At 35.1% G+C, this 20,576-nt stretch overlaps 4 protein-coding genes and 1 non-coding gene across 6 annotated transcripts; 2 read left to right on the forward strand and 3 right to left on the reverse strand.

Moving 5' to 3' along the window:
• Positions 1-13: 13 nt before the first annotated feature.
• LOC108805829 (uncharacterized) lies at positions 14-1,455 on the forward strand. Its single transcript, XM_018577787.2, has 2 exons — positions 14-949; positions 1,058-1,455. Exons 1-2 carry the CDS (start codon positions 167-169, stop codon positions 1,253-1,255), a joined length of 981 nt encoding a protein of 326 aa, XP_018433289.2. The 5' UTR covers positions 14-166; the 3' UTR covers positions 1,256-1,455.
• LOC108805830 (probable protein phosphatase 2C 26) lies at positions 1,456-3,406 on the reverse strand. Of its 2 annotated transcripts, none has more exons than XM_018577789.2 (10): positions 3,038-3,406; positions 2,879-2,958; positions 2,696-2,777; positions 2,547-2,617; positions 2,371-2,450; positions 2,181-2,278; positions 1,986-2,112; positions 1,806-1,888; positions 1,677-1,725; positions 1,456-1,608 (listed from the first exon to the last, which is right to left on the reverse strand). In XM_018577789.2, the coding sequence occupies exons 1-10, from the start codon at positions 3,221-3,223 to the stop codon at positions 1,556-1,558; spliced, it is 909 nt and encodes a 302-aa protein (XP_018433291.1). In that variant the 5' UTR covers positions 3,224-3,406; the 3' UTR covers positions 1,456-1,555. The 2 variants fall into 2 exon arrangements, with proteins under 2 accessions (XP_018433291.1, XP_018433292.1); XM_018577790.2 differs by having other exon boundaries at positions 1,986-2,109; positions 3,038-3,392.
• Positions 3,407-7,329: 3,923 nt separating this feature from the next.
• Positions 7,330-7,400, forward strand: TRNAG-GCC (transfer RNA glycine (anticodon GCC)). The gene has a single exon. It is a non-coding gene; the product is annotated as a tRNA-Gly (tRNA).
• A 409-nt stretch (positions 7,401-7,809) lies between these two features.
• LOC108806801 (uncharacterized) lies at positions 7,810-10,274 on the reverse strand. Its single transcript, XM_018578992.2, has 10 exons — positions 9,886-10,274; positions 9,646-9,731; positions 9,487-9,553; positions 9,209-9,351; positions 9,001-9,049; positions 8,728-8,865; positions 8,559-8,639; positions 8,277-8,453; positions 8,094-8,180; positions 7,810-8,004 (listed from the first exon to the last, which is right to left on the reverse strand). Exons 1-10 carry the CDS (start codon positions 10,162-10,164, stop codon positions 7,942-7,944), a joined length of 1,170 nt encoding a protein of 389 aa, XP_018434494.2. The 5' UTR covers positions 10,165-10,274; the 3' UTR covers positions 7,810-7,941.
• Positions 10,275-10,778: 504 nt separating this feature from the next.
• On the reverse strand, positions 10,779-13,139 carry LOC108807411 (laccase-3). The gene is made up of 5 exons (XM_018579695.2): positions 12,980-13,139; positions 12,719-12,870; positions 12,390-12,634; positions 11,215-12,300; positions 10,779-11,126 (listed from the first exon to the last, which is right to left on the reverse strand). The coding sequence occupies exons 1-5, from the start codon at positions 13,076-13,078 to the stop codon at positions 10,996-10,998; spliced, it is 1,713 nt and encodes a 570-aa protein (XP_018435197.2). The 5' UTR covers positions 13,079-13,139; the 3' UTR covers positions 10,779-10,995.
• Positions 13,140-20,576: the final 7,437 nt, after the last annotated feature.

Raw genomic sequence — 20,576 nt, forward strand, 5'->3', positions numbered from 1 at the left:
AATATACATATACTTTAGGGGGAAAAGATGTAAAAGCCCAAGTAGAGTTAAAACCGCCGCTCTCTTGTCGGAGATTCCAGAGTGAATTGGGAATCGCTCTCTCCAACTATCTTGGAACCCTAATTCAACAACACTCTCCGTCCTTTCCCTCTCGCATCCCAGACAAATGGCGACAGAAGCTGCCACAACACCCGACCTCCGCCCCATCCCACAACCACCCGATTTCCATCCAACCGTCCTCATCCCATCTCAAAACGACAAACTCCGCTTCTGGCACCTCATGGTCGCCGGCTCGATAGCCGGCTCCGTCGAACACATGTCCATGTTCCCAGTCGACACGATCAAAACCCACATGCAAACCATCCGCTCCTGCCCCATCAAACCCGTCGGCATCACCCAAGCTTTCCGCTCCATCATCAAAACGGAAGGCCCGTCAGCTCTCTACCGAGGCATTTGGGCCATGGGCCTCGGCGCCGGCCCGGCTCACGCCGTCTACTTCTCCTTCTACGAAGTCTCCAAGAAATATCTCTCCGGCGGGAACCCCAACAACTCTTTGGCTCACGCGGTTTCCGGCGCGCTCGCCACCGTGGCGAGCGACGCCGTGTTTACTCCGATGGATGTGGTTAAGCAGAGGCTGCAGATCGGGAAGGGGATGTACGGAGGGGTTTGGGATTGTGTGAAGAGGGTGATGAGGGAGGAAGGGTTTGGTGCTTTTTATGCTTCTTATAGGACGACTGTGCTTATGAATGCTCCGTTTACCGCTGTTCATTTCGCGACTTACGAGGCGGTTAAGAGGGGGTTGAGGGAGATTTCTCCGGAGTTTGTTGGTGGCGGAGGAGAGGAGGAGGAAGGTTTGTTGGTGTATGCTACTGCTGGAGCTGCTGCTGGTGGCTTGGCTGCTGTTTTAACCACGCCGCTTGATGTTGTCAAGACGCAGTTGCAATGTCAGGTTAGTAGATTACATAGTTATGATGCTTAGATGATGTGTGCAGTTATGTAGACTATAGGATTGAAATAGTAGTAGGCTTTGATCATTTTGTATGTGGTGATGTTTCAGGGTGTGTGCGGTTGTGACCGTTTCAAGAGCGGTTCTATAAGCGATGTGTTTCGCACGATCATTAAGAAAGATGGGTATAGAGGACTTGCTAGAGGATGGCTACCAAGAATGCTCTTCCATGCTCCAGCTGCTGCTATCTGCTGGTCCACTTACGAAACTGTCAAATCATTCTTTCATGATGTCAATGGCGCGCCTTGAAGAAGACCATACACAACATAGCGCTGCTGTTCTTAGTGTTAGACACACTAGGCTCGTTAGAGAGATCTCTGTTTGTATACTGATCGGTTTTCATGCAATAATGTTGTCTGATTTGCTTTCGTCGTTTAGAAAATTTTGTATTTTAAATTTGTTTTGATGAGATAATACTAAAAGGAATAGATGAGCTTTAAAGAAGTCAATTCACAAGGATAAAGATTCAATTTCTTTGATAAGATGCTCCAATACAAATGACAAGTTTCATTTTACAAAAGAATAATGAGAAAAATGATCACTTAAGACTCAAGAGTCCACCACTTGGGCAACGATTACAGTCACATCATCAAGCTTCCCTCCTGCAGAACCAAAGATCAACTCAGAAACTGCTCTTTCTGTAATAATGAAACTGACAATTTCTTTTTACCTGTAAGCTTCATTCCCAATGCCTTCTTCCAGAGCGGAACATCAAACCCCTGTTTCATGTCAAACCGCATGTACATGGAGTCAGAAAACAAACAGGGAAATCCATTATTGGTTTGGTTAAAAAACCTACCTTGGCTCTTGCTTCCAGTGCATATGGAGACTCAAAGCCTGGATCTCTTGAATGGCTACTCGCCACTTCAGCTAGTAATCTCGCTGCCATAGTTGTACCAGAAAAAAACAATGTCACTTTCTGAACTTTCAGATTATATACGTAGGCAAGATTAGTTAATTTTATATGATACACACGTACATGATTCAGCCACATCTGCATGTTTGGTCACTATATTAACAATCTCATGATCAAATACGTTATCGAAAAGCCCGTCTGAACCCATCACGATCACGTCTCCTTTCTTTACTTCCATTACGTTAAACTGCTTCAAGTAATAAGAAAAGAGTGTTTCAAGAGGTACAAAACATGAAAGGTTGGTAGAGATTTATTTACCGAGGCGTCTAGATATGTTTGAGCAGACCCTTCAGAGCTAAGTTGATAGGGACAGTCAAAGTAATGCTCTTGTGGAGTAGTCGAGAAAATGATCTGGCCTGCAGAATTAGAACCGAATCAAAATCTCTTCCTCGAAGGCTGAACACTGAAACAATCTAGTATCTCAGGTTACAGAAGGAGAAGACGAAACCTTGTCGGAGAAGCTTAAGTCCACAGTCTCCAACATTGCCTATTTTCAGAACACCAACTTCCTCAAGCATGGCTACAATACTGCTTCACCAAATAACCAACCCCCCCACATCAAAAACGGATAAACAAACCTTTGAAGAGAATAGCAATGAGGATTAAAAATTAAAAAAATCTCACATTGTAGCAGAACCTCTGGAAGTAGTTGCGGTATGAGCTTTGTCAATTAGGAAACCAGGATCATATCTCACCTGTGTCCAAAAAAAAAAAAGAAAAAAAAAAGGAAGAATTAGAAGCAAGAAATCACTCAAAAAGATAACCAAAACTACCTCTTCATCATCAACTAGACGAGAAGCATTAGCCATGAGCTCTTCTGAGAACAAGGAAGGGTCAACATCTTGTTCAGCCCAGCTGAGAGAATAAAAGATACAAAACTTTATCGAAAACAACATGATAAACCCATAAGCAAAGAATTAAAAGAAAAAAAAACGGTTATGATCGGATATATATACCTGGAAACACCATCCGCCACAGCAATGACACCACCTCTATAGCTACTTACAAAGAGAGCATCTTCCCCACCTTTCTCTACCTATCAGAAGCCTCTCTATTTTCAATTCTCTTTTCTTTTATTGTGGCATCATATCATTATTACACAAAGAAACAAGTACCTTATCTGGATGCGGGATAGCGTGAACTCCTGCAGACAGAGAGAGTCCAGACCGAAGTGGTTGGAGTTCTGATGGAGCACAGCGGCAGAGGGAATCAACGCGAGTGGGTTTGGATAGAGTTAGATGGGAGAGACGAAGCGAAGAGCTTGCCTGAGGAACCATTATTCTTGTCATCGGAATCGCCATTTATTTCCTAGCAGCAACAATCGTCTTGTTTTCTCTTTCTGTGTCTACTCACTCTGTTTCCATCATGTGGCTGTTACTCTGTCAGTTTGTAGAGATTATATGACAGAATAAAGAATCGGTTTATCAGAAAGACATCACCACCAGTGGTCTTCGTGGTAGAACAGTAACCCCGGTTCGATGACCGGCTGGTACATTAAAGAGCTGTGATGTGATGAAATTAGGCTTAATTGCTGATTTTCTTGGCCCGAACCCGATCAACAACTAGTTGGGGATTAAATCACGGAAGCTATAGTTCGGTATTAAAATTGCCGATTGCAAATATTTGAAGATTTAAATGCCTGTATTCCGATCTTTCATACTGTTTTTAATAAAATAAATACTTTTCTAAAAAAACATGCAAAATGGTCTAGTTTATCATAGAAAAATATCTATTAAAATAAAATGTTAGTCTTGTTGGTTAGATTGATAATGAACCACTAAATAAGAATTTTAATCGTAAAAGATTTTGTAATAAACCTCAAATCAAATAAAATAGATCTAAATCATTCTAAACATAATTGAATTAAAACTGCATAAGATTACAAAACAAAACCGACCTAGAATCCTAAATATAATCTGATGCATTCATTATCCTTAAAATTTATCATACATTGTAATACTGCAAAACTTCATTTTTCAATACCTTAAAAGTTACATACATAAAACTGAATATAAATTGTATCAAATAGATAAACAATAGTTTTGATAAGAGTGGATACCAAATTTATTTACTTGATAACATAAGTTATAAGAGTATTACGGAGACAAAAGGCATAATCTAGTTAAAAATAATTTTACTCGAGTACTATGTTTAGCTAGCAACAAAATGACATCTTAAACTTTAAAATAACTTATTATTCTTTAGTTTTATTTAAATTATGCCGTACTCTAAGTCATATGTCAATTTTACTTGTTAAATTTTATGAAACATTGAATGCAATTACATCAACTTTTTTTAATATGTTAAGTTTTCTAAGCATGAAGATATGGTAAGGTTATGTCAATTACATCAATTAGTATCTTTGAACGTTGTGACTTGATTATAGTTTTCTTAATTAACATGTGCTATCATAAGTCAAGTTTGAATCCAATTTTATCAAATAGTTAGTAACAGAAAACCACAAAAAACAAAAAATCAACCATTTTCAATATATAAAGTTTTAATCATACATTTGCTATATCTTTTTCAAATATATGAAATACCAGTTGGCTTCTTTAGTATAGAGACGATTTATTTTTCTCATTGCAGAAATGTTTTTAACAAAAAGAAACTGCACAACAATTGTTCTTCAAAGCCAAAGAAAGAAACAAAAGTAAAGAGTGATATTATTGCGGTAATAAGTCTTTTATTTTTTTGTGTGTTGGTTATGTCCTTCAAGTTTTATTAGGTTTGAAGATCATTATTAATTATGTAATCTGTGTTTCAGGGCCTCCTAGAGATATTCTCGACACAGTTGGAGATCAAGAAGTGTCCATCGCCTCAAAGGACTCTTCTTGCATAGGTATGCATAGTCAGTTGTATATGTGCACCTCTGGTTTGTTATTGTTTTATGAATCTATACACTTCATGGCTGCAGTTGGATGATGGTTTTAGCCCAAATCCTTTCTCAGTGGCTCTAAGAAACTTCGGTAGTAAATCAACAGATAAAGACAAGGATGCTGGTCAGTAAAGTCCCTCTGCAAACTTTCCTCTTCTCTTGGTACATGATATTAGAATGAATTCTTGTTTTGCAGATGTCAAAATGGTGATTCACCAAGAAGGAAAACAACTCAGCAGCACACAACTGGAGCAGAACTATCAGGATTGGGTTATGAAGATGCATGATGAAGAGATGTTTGAAAACTGGTTCTGTTTCCCTTTTTTTTCTCCTGGTTTGTTTTTGTTTAATAAGAGTTGCGAAACTGGTTCTGCAAACTATCTATCTATGTTACTTGAGTTTGTTAATTTGAATCAAAATCTGTTTTCTTTACTTAAATACAATCTAGAGCACAAAGCTTCTCTTTCTAGTTGGTCAACATCTTCTTCATCTCTAAAGCTTGGACTTTTAAATCTACTTTCAACTAGACACAACTTTCATCTCCATGCCCCTTGACTCGAAAACCGATTCCCATGAAACTTCTCTCCCCACAACCTCTGATCTCAATGACTTCCTCAGAAAAGAAGATGTTTCCTCCTCCTTAGTTCGGAAAACTGACTTTTGTTGCTTCAGTTCCTCGACTGCTTCTTCGTCTCCTTGACACTCAAGACCAAAAGATTGATCCCATATGAGGTTTTCTGATTTCTTACATATCTCTTTTGTGTTTACTTCTATTTTTCTGTTATGTCATGCTGAAGAGATAGAACCTAACGAACAGAGTACTAGCTTGTGACTTGATCTCCACGTTTATTGCTTCTACTATTCTCACTTCGCGTTTTAGTGAACTCAATTTCTTCCCCATAACTCCCTTCTTTTTTGTTCTTAATCAAAGATGAAGTTTTGTTGATGGAACAAAGACTTGTATATATATATATATATATATATATATCCTTATGGTGGTGGAAGGTGATCATAATATCATACTACTTTATGTAGTGCATATATAAACACATTACTTTTGAGTTTCTTATTGGTAGTTATGATTCGAGATCTTAGTAAGTGGTCCTAGATTTATCCACTGTAGAATTCCAGAGGACAACACTTTTGTAACTTACTTGGCTTTAAAGTATATAAAAGACCGTAAATCTATCTTATTAAAACAGAAACATTTTGTTGGACCTAACATTTATTTTGTAAGTTTTTAAATTAAATACACATTTATACTTTATAGTTAAACATACATTAAATCACTAATGTTCCTTTCTTTATACTACTATCCATGTTTCTAAACAATATACTTATTTCTTTATACTACTATCAACGTTTCCAAATAATATACTTATTTCTTTATACTACTATCAATGTTTTCAAACAATATATTTTTATACTACTATCAATGTTTTCAAATAATACAATAATTAATCTTAATTATTTTATATCTATCATTTTCTCTTTAAAATTTTGTAGAAACTTCATAATTTCATAAATTGTAAAATAGTAAACTTTAAAATTTCGATTATAAAATTACAAATTATGAAACTATTACATTTTAGATCTAATTATATTACATATCGGTCATCCATCAGTTCAATCGGTTAGTCTCGGGTTTTAGTGATTTTTTAATATGAATATTTTAAAAACATAAATTGAATTGTCAGATCTCCGGATTAACCGGTATAATCACAATCGGGTTGAATTTAAAAATACTGATTTAAATGCAAAAATATTTTAAATACACACTCTTTAAAAATTACCAAAATATTTGTTAAATTATTAGTAAAATTTTTCATGTTAAAATATCCCGCGCTTCAAAAGCGCGGATCAAAATCTAGTTCAAATTAAATATACGCTATGGGGTTATATAATAACAAAGGTGGATTAGATCATGACTTGGTGCATATCCTCGTTGCTCCAAATAGATATTAACCTTTGTCTTGTGTTAATACGATGATCTTTTATACTATTATGGAACTGAAACAAGTTTTGATCTCCAATATCCAAAATTTTATCAAGAATCAAACTTCAGATTTCTTTGAGCAACGTTGAAATATAGGTTTTCTTACACTTTTTATGAAAAATCATCTATGAAACTTATACAGTGTTATCTTTCAACTATAATTATAGTCGTCTCAACTAATGACATAATCAACAAAAATAAGAATTAAGAAACTGATACAACGAAAACTAAATTATATAATAATGAAACAAAAAGGGAAAATGAAAAATATGGGTAAAAGGAAAAATGATGTATGATGTATAATATGATAAAATTGAAATAAGAGGAAAAACTATATGGTGATTTACATCTCTTAACATTAAAATAGAAATATTACAACATTTTTTGTAACTATGTCTCATAACCATAAAAAAAACCGGTCCAAATACCCGAATTCCTAGCATTAGAAGAAACCTTAACAACATATGTACCTCCAATAGTCTTCCACATTGGTGATATTATTAAGAGAGAACAAAAAGGAGAATAAACAATCAGCACCAGTGGTCTAGTGGTAGAATAGTACCCTGCCACGGTACAGACCCGGGTTCGATTCCCGGCTGGTGCAATATAGGATGAGCGATGATGAAAATATCTTGAGCTGTGGTGATGAATCTTCGGATGTGATATAAACCTCGCTTTAACCTGAGCTCATCCTTTCCAGTTGTTTTTGGTCAACAATTTTTTTTAATGTTGAAAATAAACACTACTTTATTTAGTGAAAGAAACAAACAAAAAAATTTATGAGAAGCCAACCCAAAACCCACTAGATATATAACACGGTCTTTTGTTGCATATGAAGTGTTGAAAATACACACTACTTTATTTAGTAAAGAAAAACAAACAAAAAAACCCCATTAGATATTACTCCCTCTGTTTTTTAAAAAGATGTATGTTTTAGAGTTTTCACACATATTAAGAAAACACACAATCTTTTTTGTTGTATATGACGTGTTTGCCCTTTCATCAACTGGAAATTAAGAAGAAAAAAAAAGATATCTCAACAAGCTAAGTGTTACATAAATATTTCGATACAAAACTTTAAATTTCGAAGCACCAGAGAGATTCTCAACTCAAAATACATGAATAAAAAGCTTAGCAAGAGCGTCTCAGGCACTGATGTTTTCAACACTGGCACTTTTGTCTACTCTCTTGAATATCCCTGCAATCACCTGAGTGTTCAAAACACACAAAACTTAGACGAAGAAGAAGAAGAAACTTCAAGCTATAACATGGATTTACAAGTCTTAGAGAAAACTACCTTTCCAGGTCCCAGTTCATAGCTGCTTTTAAGCCCTTTAGATAAGAGAGTCTTCACCGTTGTCTCCCATTGGACTGGAGATGTCACCTGAGGTTTCAACACTCTTGTTTTTATCTTTGCGTTCCACAAAAAAAAAAAAAAAGGTAATACATAAGCTTTACTGAGTATTGATTTTTTGTTTACCTGGCGAGCAAGTATCTTCTTGATAGTGTCTGGATCAGCATGAGGCTGTGCATCCACATTGGAGATCACTGGGATCCTCGGACTTCTGATCTCCGTTGCTGCCAATGCAGTTTCTAGTCTCGACACTGCTGGCTCCATGAAACTAGTGTGGAAAGCACCTGCAACAGCTAGACGAACCTACACCACCAGCCAACCGCCAACAAGCATTGTTTTATTACAGCCTCCTCGAGGAAGATTAGACGCCCATAACGGAAGAGAATCGAGAAAGAGAGAGAGTATTACGGTCATGCGGGCCTTGAATGACTTAGCTTTGGCTTCAACAACCTCGATACCCTTAAGACCTCCAGAGACTGCGTAATTACCCTGTAAATAGAACACGTGTAATTGGAATGTGGATATGGTTTTTACAACAATTGTAATTATAATGGCATGAGAAGGAGATATAATATACCGGACATAAGTAGTTAGCGATCTGAACTTTGTCAGCTTCTTCTACTTCTTGATTTGCTGCATCACACAACTGCTGAACTTTTTCAGAGTCCAATCCTATGATACTAACCATGGCACTCTTAGCAGCATCCGCAGCCGCCTGAAAAAAAAGCATTTTTTAAAAACCAAAAACAGCTGTTTGAAGTTTAAAAACAAGGTTCAGCCAACCACAACATCAACTTAAACTTGACATAATCAACGAATGATATACAAAATGAAGTTTATAAAATCTCACCTGCATGGCTTCTCCTCTAAGTTTTACAAGCTTGAGCCCATCCTCGAAGCTTGAGAGTAAACGCAGTAACAGAGAAAAGAAGGAAGATAAGTCAATTGTGCAGGACAGAGGTAAATGGAACCAAATAAAAAAAAACATATTTTATCACAGAAAACAGAACTGATATTATGTGCCAACATTGGCCTGTTGTATGATTGATTAAACTAACCTGAAGGCTCCAGCAAAAGCGAGAGCAGTGTACTCTCCCAAGCTGAGACCACAAGTCACATCAACGGAGTTAATTATCTGCTCGCCGCCTTCACGGACACGAAGTAACTCAACTGCTGCTAGACTTGTGACATAAATAGCAGGCTGAGAAAAATGAGAAACCAAGAACTCTTAATAAACCATACAGAATTGTACACACAAAAAAAATATCATAAAAACACTCCGTTCTGGTAGATAGAAGCGACAAGAAAGGAGATCTGGAACATAAAGAAGATGAACCTGGCTGATGACAGTGGAATCAAGCTTCTCTTTTGGTCCATTAACACAAATGTCCAGAAGATCATACCTGAAAGCCCACAATATGGTTTTGATTATTCAATCACGTAGATAGAATGAAGAAAAAGAAACAAAAGGGAAGATAGATAGATAGATACATACCCTAAGATATGGTTAGCTTTGGTATACAAGTCAGCAGCTGCAGCAACACTCTGAGCCTCTTTGCCCATCCCTATTGCTTGAGCTCCCTAATTACATATATATTTCAAAAATTCACTCTTTTTAGACTACAATGTATGTACTTTGCAATAACAATTACAAACAAAAGCAGATCTGTAAAGGTGGAACCTTTCATATAAGCAGAATCTTAAAGTCTTGGCATTTTCGAAATTTACTAATTACCTGACCGGGAAAGAGAAAAGCAGAGGTGGGTTTGTAATCGGCGAAGAGAGAGTCGTTGAGAGTCTGGGATCCAGCGGAGGAGACGCTCATGGAAACTCTAGATCGGTTGAGATTCTTGTTGATCGAGGAGCCATTTCGGGAGGAGTTGTTGAGAGATACGGAAGGGAGGAGGAAGGAAGAAGAGTAGGAGGTGGCCATGGTGGAAGGAAGGGTGCGCAGGATAAGAGAATGAGCTTTCAAAGGAGTGCGTAGTTTAGTACGGTGAAGCAGTGAGCGCATTCAGACAGACTAGTTTTGTATCCTTTAAAACAGAAAAAAAAAAGAAACACTTAAGCGGAGTTAACGAAGATGGGTTAGATGGAGGAAGTTGAGCGAATCAAACCTCCCAACCCAACCGTTTTTGCTTTTGTTTTCTTACACGGGATTAAAAAAAAAGAACAAAAAAAAAGATTTCGTTGCAAAAAGTAAGTTACAAAAAAGTATACAAAAAGTGTTTCATCATGAAAGATAAGATCTATCATATTCATGTAAGGATCATTGACTAATTTTGAGCCGGATCGATAGACTAACTTGGGACCTGATCAAAACAGATCAATTAGACTATAAAAGTCGACATCTGATACTATGTTAATTATATGTGTTTTTAAGTTAAAATCAGTTGATGGTAAATAAATTGATCAATCTCTCTTATATAATATCTAATATCCTTTCTATTTTCCGATGTGAATTTTTTTGTCTCTAATATTTATTGGTGCACATTAAAAAAATCATTCCAGTTAAGAAATACTGTATGTGTTGTTATTTTTCTTCATTTTCTTCTTAACATTGTGTGTTGTTACTATCTGAGAAGAATTTCTTGAGATTTGGGGAAGAGTAAGGTAGAAGAAGGATGATTATCAGATTGCAACATAACCTTTTCATTAATAATCTTTAAATCAGATTATATCAAGACACTATATTACGAGGGAAAATAACAAAGAAAGAGTAGATGGCAACCAAAAGATGAACAAGTTTCAACCACAACACAGATTCAAAAGACCAAAAGCCTTTCTGATTAAAATAAAGCAAAACTAAATCCCACAAATCCTTATCCAACGGTGGAAGGTTTTATTAGCATCTTGGAAGATCCAATGGTGGAGCCTGCACAGACTGCAACTGTCCATGTCCGTTCTCAACCAAGAAAACCATCGCTAAACCCCATCCCAAATGCGAATCAATGTGACAATGCATAAACCATGCTCCTGCGTTATTATAACAGAACTATATATGTCAAAATTCGTTTTTATTTTAACGTTAACGCGCTTAATTCAAGATAATAAATTTAGTTACCTGGATTATCAGCTACAAACCGGATTGCAACCCAACCACCTGGAGGTGTACCAATGGTATTCCTCTCCGGTGGGTCAAACAGGTTAAACCGAGCCGGGTCAGTTCTAGGGTCAAAGTTCCCGAAACCAGACCCGACGACGTAGAATTGGTACCCGTGTAAGTGCATAGGATGATTCTCAGGCGTGACAATGCTCGTGTCTTGTAACACAATCTGAACATTAGCTCTGTACTTAAGCTTGTATGCTTTAGTTCCCTTCACGGGCTGCCATAGCCCACGGCTTACGTTACCGGTGTAATCGAACTGCACCGGTGGAACAGGCGGGAAATCGGTCGTGAAGATTCCGGGCATCCCTTGGTAATAAGCCTGCATGATGGAGTTACTTCGTGGTAGCACGAAGGACTGGTTGTTTATGCTGGCCGCGAACCGGGTCCCGTTGGGACCTTGACAACGTGGGCTGTTGGGGTTAGAGCAGTTGATTAGTCCCAAACCGACGGTGAAAAAGAGGTTCTCGTCGACCGTTTGCGGTACTGGAGCTCGTTTCCAGTACCGCAGACGGTTTGTGAAAGCGGTTGCGGTTGCAGTGTCGTTGAACCCCGGAAGAATCGGGAAAACCGGAGTGATTTGACCGCGGCCCCGACCACGTCGAGTTGGAGCGTTGACATACTCTAAGATAGCGGTTGTGGTCGTGTTGTCGAATGGAGCGTTTGCGCTGTTGTAGGCACGAGCTGCCATGTAGTAACGGCCAGGTCGCTGGTTTGCGGTGAGAAGGACGTTAGTGGTTTGGCCCGGACCGATCATGATGACACTTGTGGTGAATGGTTTTGTATATGCGGAATCAGTTTCGACAACTGTGAGTTGGTGGTTGGCAACAGAGAAGAAGAGCTCTTGGTTCAATCCAGCGTTGATGACCCGGAGCTGGACAGTCTCTCCAGGGAAGATCGGGAAACGAACTGTCTCGGACCGAGAACAGCGGTAGAGATCCCCTGGTTGGCCGTTGATTGTGTAAGCGTCAGAGACATTAGCTGCTGCTCCTGTGAACTGTGCTTGCCTCAGAACGTCCATTGGGTTTCTATCCCACCATTCCCCTGTTTTCTCATCACATATATGATCACACCTTTGGTGGTTGATTATAGAAAATACAATTTGAAGCGATCAGAAAGTTGTAAGTTCTTACCGAGAAGAATTGGGATGTCGCGTTTGGGCATATGGAATGGATAAGGAGAACCGAGACGAGGGTAAATGATGAGAGCACCGTAGACGGTGGCTCTTAGCCAACGGCTATGAGCGTGCCACCAAAGAGTACCTTCTTGGTCTATGATTGTGAATCTGTAAGTGTAGCTTTGTCCTGGACGGATAGGACATTGTGTTATGTACTCGGGACCATCAGCCCACGGATTCCTCAGCTGTCTGATTCCATGCCTGTCCCAAAAATAGAGCAAAACAGAGTATAAAAACAGAGCAGAACAGAACATGTGTTTTGTTGATATAATCAATTTTAACTACCAGTGAATGCTAATGTTGTAACGAGCTCTGTTGATGACGGTGATTGCGAGAGAGTCACCGTTCCTGACCTCGAGCGTTGGACCAGGGAACTGGCCATTCACGGTGATGCTTTCGTGAGTTCTGCACAGCCTCTTCACTGGTTTTGGCTGGATCTGAAGTCATCCACAAAGAGAAAACAGACATAAACTTAAATCAAGAACATTCGCTAATGCAAAAAGAACATACAAAGAAGCTAAAGTGTAACGATATAAGCCAGCTTACCACAAATTCGCGGACGTGAAGTTCAGCTGAAGCGAGTAAAGCGAAGTAGGCAAGAAGTGCGATGAAGGCTAGAGAGGAGAACCGTTGGCAAGACTCCATTATGGATGTATTGTGAGGCTCTGTGTTGTGTGAGTTTAGAGGAAGGAAGAGTGGTATATATACACTCTGCGCGGGAAAGATTAGAGCTGAAACAACAGAGCTTTATGTGGATTCGTTAGCATTTTGACAAAATTTTATTATATTTAAACTAAAGTCGTTCTACTATTAGGTTCAGAGTCAGCAGGAGGGAGAAAATGTTATGAGAAATTCACAACGGGTTTAGTTGATTTGGTGCACCCACTAGGCTGATTTGTTACTAGGATCCTCTAATTATTGTCAAAGATTCATTTTAATATGTTTTTTTTTTAATTATCAGTCTGTTTCAAATTGATCTATGTTTTAAAAAACAAATTATTTATAAAAAATACATATTTTACATTTTTATTGCATGTAATAATGATAAATTATAAATTTTGAAGACATTAATTATATTTATTAAATTTTGATTGGTTAAAAGTTATAGAAAAAAAGTTAATCACGAAAATAATACATTTATAATCAAGAATCTATGTGTTTTTTTTAATATGTTAGAAACTTTAAAATATACATTATTTTGAAACAGATAGAATATACTCTCTCCGTTTTCTAAAAATTTTTCACATAGATTAAAAAAGTTGTTGAAATATATGTAAATTGTAATTAGTTATACCTCTTTGACCAATAGTATTTTAGATAAATAAAATTATTTATAAAATCAATGCAGTTTGCAATTAATTTTCAACTGAAAGTTAGTATAATTTACATTAGAATTGTAAAGTGACACTTTTTGTGTAACAAGAAAATGAGCTTAGAGTGATACTTATTATGAAACTGAGGGAGTATGAAAATGCATTAAGTTGAGAATATAGTTTTCGGGTTTTTATTGACTTAAATACTCTATACACACGGAAATTTATATTGTGGCCGGGGTCTAATTAACGACTAATCACTAATCAAATGTAATAATAAGGTTCGTCCAAAACCGAAATAAGCAATTAAGGAAGATATGAAGGTAATGTTCGTCTCAGTCTCATATGTGTAAAATCTATACTATTAAACCAGGATTCTGTTGTGCTTTTTACTAAAAATATCATTTTCTTAACAAACATTGCATATTTCAGTAAGGACAATTAAATAATATTAATAATACATCTATATTGGGTCATTTTTTCTTATGCAGCCTACTGCCACATCAGATCTTTCTTGGGTCGATTAAGAAATCAGCCCACTGCCCTTTTCTTTTTAATCATTCTTAATATTTTGTGTACTGAACAAAAATTAATCACTTAATTATTATGTTTTTCTTTTTTTTAACATAATTTAAGCATTCATAAAAAATGTGAATTTTTTATTGAAAAGTATAAATCTTTATTAAAAGTATATAATTTTTTTTTTAAAAAATTAACCACATAAAATTAATTTATCAAAGTTATACCATTCGGGTACGGATCGGTTCTTTCGAGTATAGGGTTTTTTGGGTTTTGAAATTAAATCCCATTCGGGTAGTATAAAATTTTGAGTCGGATTCGAGTCGGATCTTTCCGGGTCCGGGTGGGTTCGGTTCTCATGCATAAGAATCTGAAAAATAACCAGATAACCAAAGTATCTAAAGCGGGTTCAGTTATTTTACTCAAAGTAACCAAAGTATCCGATTGGGTTCAAATTTTTGTATCCAAATTACTCAAAAGTAACCAAAAATAACCAAAAATATCCATTCTATACAGTTTTTTGGGTAAACTTTTATCCAAACTATCATATTTTACCCCAAAAATACTCAAAAGTACCGAAAATAACTACTATGGTTAACTTATAATATTAATCTAAAAATATTAAAATAATTATAAATATAATTAAAACATATATTTTAAGATATATATTCACACTTCGGATATCTTCGGATATTCATTCGGTTCTCGGTTCGAGGCGGATTTGGGACCGGTTCTTCGGATACAGCAATTTAGAACTCAATCGAATATCTACCCCGGGTCTAATCGGATTCAGGATCCTGATTTTCGGGTCGGTTTCGGATTGTTTCTTTGGATCCGAATATTTTACTCAGGCCTATATTCATTTAAAATGAAACACGATAAAAAAAGATAAAAAACTTAAGTCTTTTATAAAAAACAAATATATGAAAATATGACATTTACTAAATATTTATCAATTTAGAAAAAATAAAGGAGAATAAATCCGCGCTTTTACATTAAAACATTTAAAGCGCGGATCAAAATCTAGTTTTATATTAAAACATACAAATAACCGAATTGTGGAGTTGTTAGCGCATATATATGAATGTTCGTTGCAAATTCCATATCAACATCGGAATATTTGTTGGTAGTAGTGGTAGGCATTTTTTGCCGATGGAAAATGGATGCAGCACAAATCAAAATAACCAAATTTGCAATTTAATCAACATAACTATCTAATTATCTTGCTTTCAAAAAAAAACTATTCTAATTATCTTGCTATTAATTCCTTAGTAATCTGTATTGTTAAATTCCATGTAATAATAATAAAATCCATGTAATATTTATGTACATATGAGAAAGCTTTTTGACTAACCCTAGTAACTAAGTGACAGCTGGAAGTTTTGGATGCAAGAGAAAATACTTAAGTCATCTCTATCTCACTCCATAATTTATTCTATAAATGGAGTAAATTATGGAGTGAGAATGAAGATGCTCTAATAACACTTCAAATCGACAATAATCAACCAGTGAAACTAATAATGTGAAGATCAAACTAAGAAAGAAGTAGTTCGATGGGAGTTGAAATTTATGGTATGGATTTGGTATAGAAATCCATAACTAAGCAACTAACCTTTGCCGATTTTATTAATTTTAAACAGAACTGTTAGTTGACCTTTTTCGGTCGTTTAACATACATGATACACCTATGCTCGCAGTCAATCGCACCTCTTAATATTTTATTTATGTTTACAAATAAATACTAGATGTTTGAACAATGTTATGTCTTCCGTTATAGTTTGAGAGACATAAGACTTTGTTGAAGTTTTAAAAGTCAGTTAAGAAATTTAGATGTCATGCTTCATGTTTTTAATGGACAAGCGTCCATATCAAATTGGTAAATTGTTCAATGTTGATTATAAATTATAATATAGTGAGGAGTAACGACAATCAAGCTACATCATATACTAACTAAAATTAGTTATGTACATTACCTAAAAGAAACTATATAATTATCATTATACTTAAGTAAATCTGCATGTGTATTAGGACAACTTGAAAAATATCTAGCTTAATTAACTCACACCCGAATCAGGTAGACCTCTTAACAAATTAGGTTAACAATAAATTGACATATTTGGTAATAATTCGACTATGAGAATGATTTAAAATAAGTAATTAAGAAGGTGAGGAATGAAGGTTGATGAAATGGTAGGCTAAGAGTAGAGAGAGGTGGATGGGTTGATTGTGAATGAGAGATAGTGGGATTTGTGGTTTGAGCATTAATATGTATGGTATCATTAGGAAGATACATGTATGGATTATATCATCATGGACGACATCAATACATTCAAAAATAGCATGGACAGCTAAGCCGTGAACAGTTTCACCATGGATGATTTTCGTGGATGGTGCTTTCAATGTTCTGTATCCATGAACTATCATATTCATCAGTTTCCCATTCACAAACTATCCATCCACATATTTAATTTGGAGTAGATGTTGAGCATATTGTTCGAGAAATGGTATCTGTCAAACAATTTAGAAAAAAAAATTAGGTCGTTAATTTGGTGTTGTTGTGACTTTGAAAAGAAAGTAAATTTGTTCTTTCCTATAATTTCAATAACTCATGTTAGCCACACGAGGTTTATTATTAGGCCTATTTATTATTCATTTATATGGGTAAAATAATTAAAACATTACTTCCGTAATTAATCTAGTGTTACAGAAATAATTAAAATATTACTTTCGTAACTAGTCTAATTAATCTAGTGTTACGGAAGTAATATTGCTGCGGTTCATATGGCTTTTATTCTCGAACAGTATATCTCGTTCGGTAGCATCATAAATATAACTTCCCTCAGAAAAGTTTTTGGGCTGTTGAGGAAAATCAACAAGATTCTTGGATTTGAAACGGCTTCTAAAGCTTAGACATGCTGTTCTTCAATTCTGCAATGCTACACTAGGTAATGGCTGAATATAAACTTTTGGTTTGATTCTTGGACACCTATGAGCCAGCTTATAGATAGACTGGTCCTATGAATATGACAATCCCTATTAATGTTACAGTGAATCAAGCTTCAAATGATTTGGGTTGGAACGTTGGAGGTCAAGTTCCCAATGTGAACTAGATCTTCATATTCACTTAACAACTTTGCCTCTCCCAGCAAACTCAGCACATGAAGATGAATATTATTAGGAAGCTAATGGAGTCTCAGCCAACACCTTCTATTCCACTCTAACTAGGGAGGCCTTCAGACCGTCCACAACAAAAGTACCATGGGTGGGTCTCATTTGGTTTAAAGGCTCAGTTCCTAAACACTCTTTCAACATGTGGATAGCAAATGTAGATTGCCTACCTACCAGGATGCATCTTGCGACATGGGGTATTCCGGTACCAACCCGCTGCCCTCTTTGTCCTGTACAAAATGAGACTAGAGACTACTTGCTACTATCTTGTGTTTTCTCAAAGGAGATATGGAGGCAAATATTTGCTCGCCTAGGGTCTTCTACGCTCGTTTTATATACTTGGAGTGAGCTACTTTCTTGGATTAGAGGACCGCTTTCGTCGCCACTCGTCAACCTTCGTGGGCTCACTTCCCAAGCTACTGGTTTTTCGTTTGTGGAAACAGCGCTATTAATCTTTTAGCAAAAAAAAGAAAGACGTGCACAAAAAAAAATTTAATCAATTTCAGCGGCTCTCGTACGTAGTCGGTGCCCTGCGGCCTCGCGCAATGAAGCTTCCTCATACCTCCTTAGTCCATTTTTTTTATTGGGGGCGTTAATCATTTGAAGAATGGGTTTGTGTTTTTTTTTTTGAAGAATGGGTTTGCTGACCAAAAAAAGGAAGAATGGGTTTAACAAAGTTCGATTTATTCAATTTTTATTTGCGAAAACGCCTCGAGAATTGTAATTAATGTGTAATCATTAAACGAGAGAATCTTGAAAACAATAGCAAGATTCCTACTCGTACATTTTGGTACATGCATGACTTTTCTCTCGTTGTAACAGCGTCATAATTAAACTTTTTTTTGTCTTTTCGAGATGTGACATGTGATAAAAAGCTTTCTAAATATATTTATATATTCCTATTATAAAAATGAGGACAAAGCACTATTTTCCATAGATTCTTCATATAATTCGACTTTAATGTTGGTTGTACTCCATGTAGTATTTATTTAGCATTGATGTTATGCTATTCTGGCGTCTAAATTTATGTACACAAATTAAAAAAATATATTTAATTTTGCATAGTTTTAAAATAAAAATATTATTATCTAATATATATCTAACCATATTTCAACTAATATAAAATAAATAGAAATATATTATTACATTAAAATAATAAATTAATATTTATTTTGATACAAAATTTTTATTTTACAACGATAATTAAACTAAAATAGAAAGAATAAAAATAATTTTTTTAATTTATATTCTATTCAACACTATTAAACTATAATTGTTACTTTTTATTTCAAAAGAATAAAAATAATAATTATAGCTTAATAATAGTGTTGAATAGAATTTTGATTCCGTTCCCGTTCGGACACTTTTACGCTCTGAAATTAAGTTAACTCAAACGTACTTTTACCTTTAGACTGATAATTTCCTCTTCTATATTATACTAATATTGTGGACTTGACAATATCACATAAAAACTCCAAACTTACGATGGATTCGAACACTAAAAAGAACTACAAACTTACGATCTAGCTATCATGAAAATTCTTACACATCATCGCTCCATCACTTGCTGGAAAAATATATAGGAAAACCAGTTAACTCACCTTATTGTGAAGTGACGCTATATGTAGTATTTCCTTTCGATAGCGTAACGGATTTTTTAACTAAATTTTCTTCTTTTTCTTTTTCAAGAATGGGTCCTTTTACCATAGTGTATATAGTATTGAATTCACTGATGCATTTGTTCAGAGAGAAAAATATACAAATAACATACATCATAACGATTTCAAAAACAAATTAGCGCTAACTTTTTATGCTATTATATCTTATAAAAGATTCAAATACTCAATTCTGTATGTTTTATAAAGATTAGTGTCTAGCTATACTATCATAAACAGTTTTATGCACACCTTACCATTCTACTCATAAAAATTTCATATTAAAATAAAGAAATCTCTTGGTCAGATGATAAAGAAGAGATTGAAATTCTAACACGTTTTATGTTTGACTATATGTTATGTGAAACCGTCGCACAAAAAAAAATGTTATGTGAAACCAAGTCAAATTGCTCATAGACATCTATACAAATATAAGTCGATGTTTTCTGATACTCTGATACTCTGAAATTAACATTAAAAAAATATAAATGGCAATTAACAGAAAACTACCATAAGCAACACTATATAATCAAGCACTCAAATATAAACCCACATATTAGAATAATGTTTCATTTCCAGAAGTATTAGACTGGACTCACAAACTATATAGTAGCTGCTTTAGAGCCTTTACCTTATGTGGAATACTCGTGATACAGAAAGGATTATTTGTTTTAGACTTTTAGTCTTCTAGATATCAATAGATTTAAAATTGTTATTCTGCATTACTATTGTTTTGCAGTTTAGGACAGCTTTTCTCCCATTTTAATCTAATTTTTGATGTCATTCTCTCGAAATGCTCGGCTTTAAAATGTTTATCGTTATTCGATAATCATTGACCATGACGGAAACAAAACCTTAACTGTATTATATTTAAACACAAAAAATAGAAAATAATATTGTCCAAAAATTAATCGTAATTATCGCCGTACGTATGTCAGTTTTCTCATCGCAGTGTCACGCTGCTAGCTGGGCTTGTCCATTGTCTGTCGAGGATTTTCATGAATTACAACAAGGATGTTCGAATCCTTTTGTTATGAAAATTTTAATTCTTCTATAAAATCGAAATTCATTCCAGGAAAATATAGACGGCATTCTAGAGATAAAAAAAGTTTATAAATCTATAAACTTTAGAATTGGAGATGTGGAGTTATTAAAAAAAAAAAGCAGGGCTACCGGAGAGAAAGTTAATCTAAGAAGAACACTAATTGTCTTTTTCTTAGAAGTTAATCAAAACATAAGCATTTCTTCAAAAAAAAAATCTAAACATAAATCACAACTGATTTTCAGCCATGAAAAACGCATTAATCAGGTATTATCCAAAATATTAATATAAATATATATCAAATGAAACTTTCAAATCATATAAGTTTATGATTATTTTTATTTTCTTAAAACTTTTCTTTAAAAAATGATTACAAAAATTTTAACAGTTTTAGTAGTTTATAGTTATTTTTAAAAAAGCAAAATATATAATTTATTTAAAATTTT

The sequence above is a fragment of the Raphanus sativus genome, chromosome 6, assembly GCF_000801105.2.
Source record: "Raphanus sativus cultivar WK10039 chromosome 6, ASM80110v3, whole genome shotgun sequence".
NCBI classification, from domain to species: Eukaryota; Viridiplantae; Streptophyta; class Magnoliopsida; order Brassicales; family Brassicaceae; genus Raphanus; species Raphanus sativus.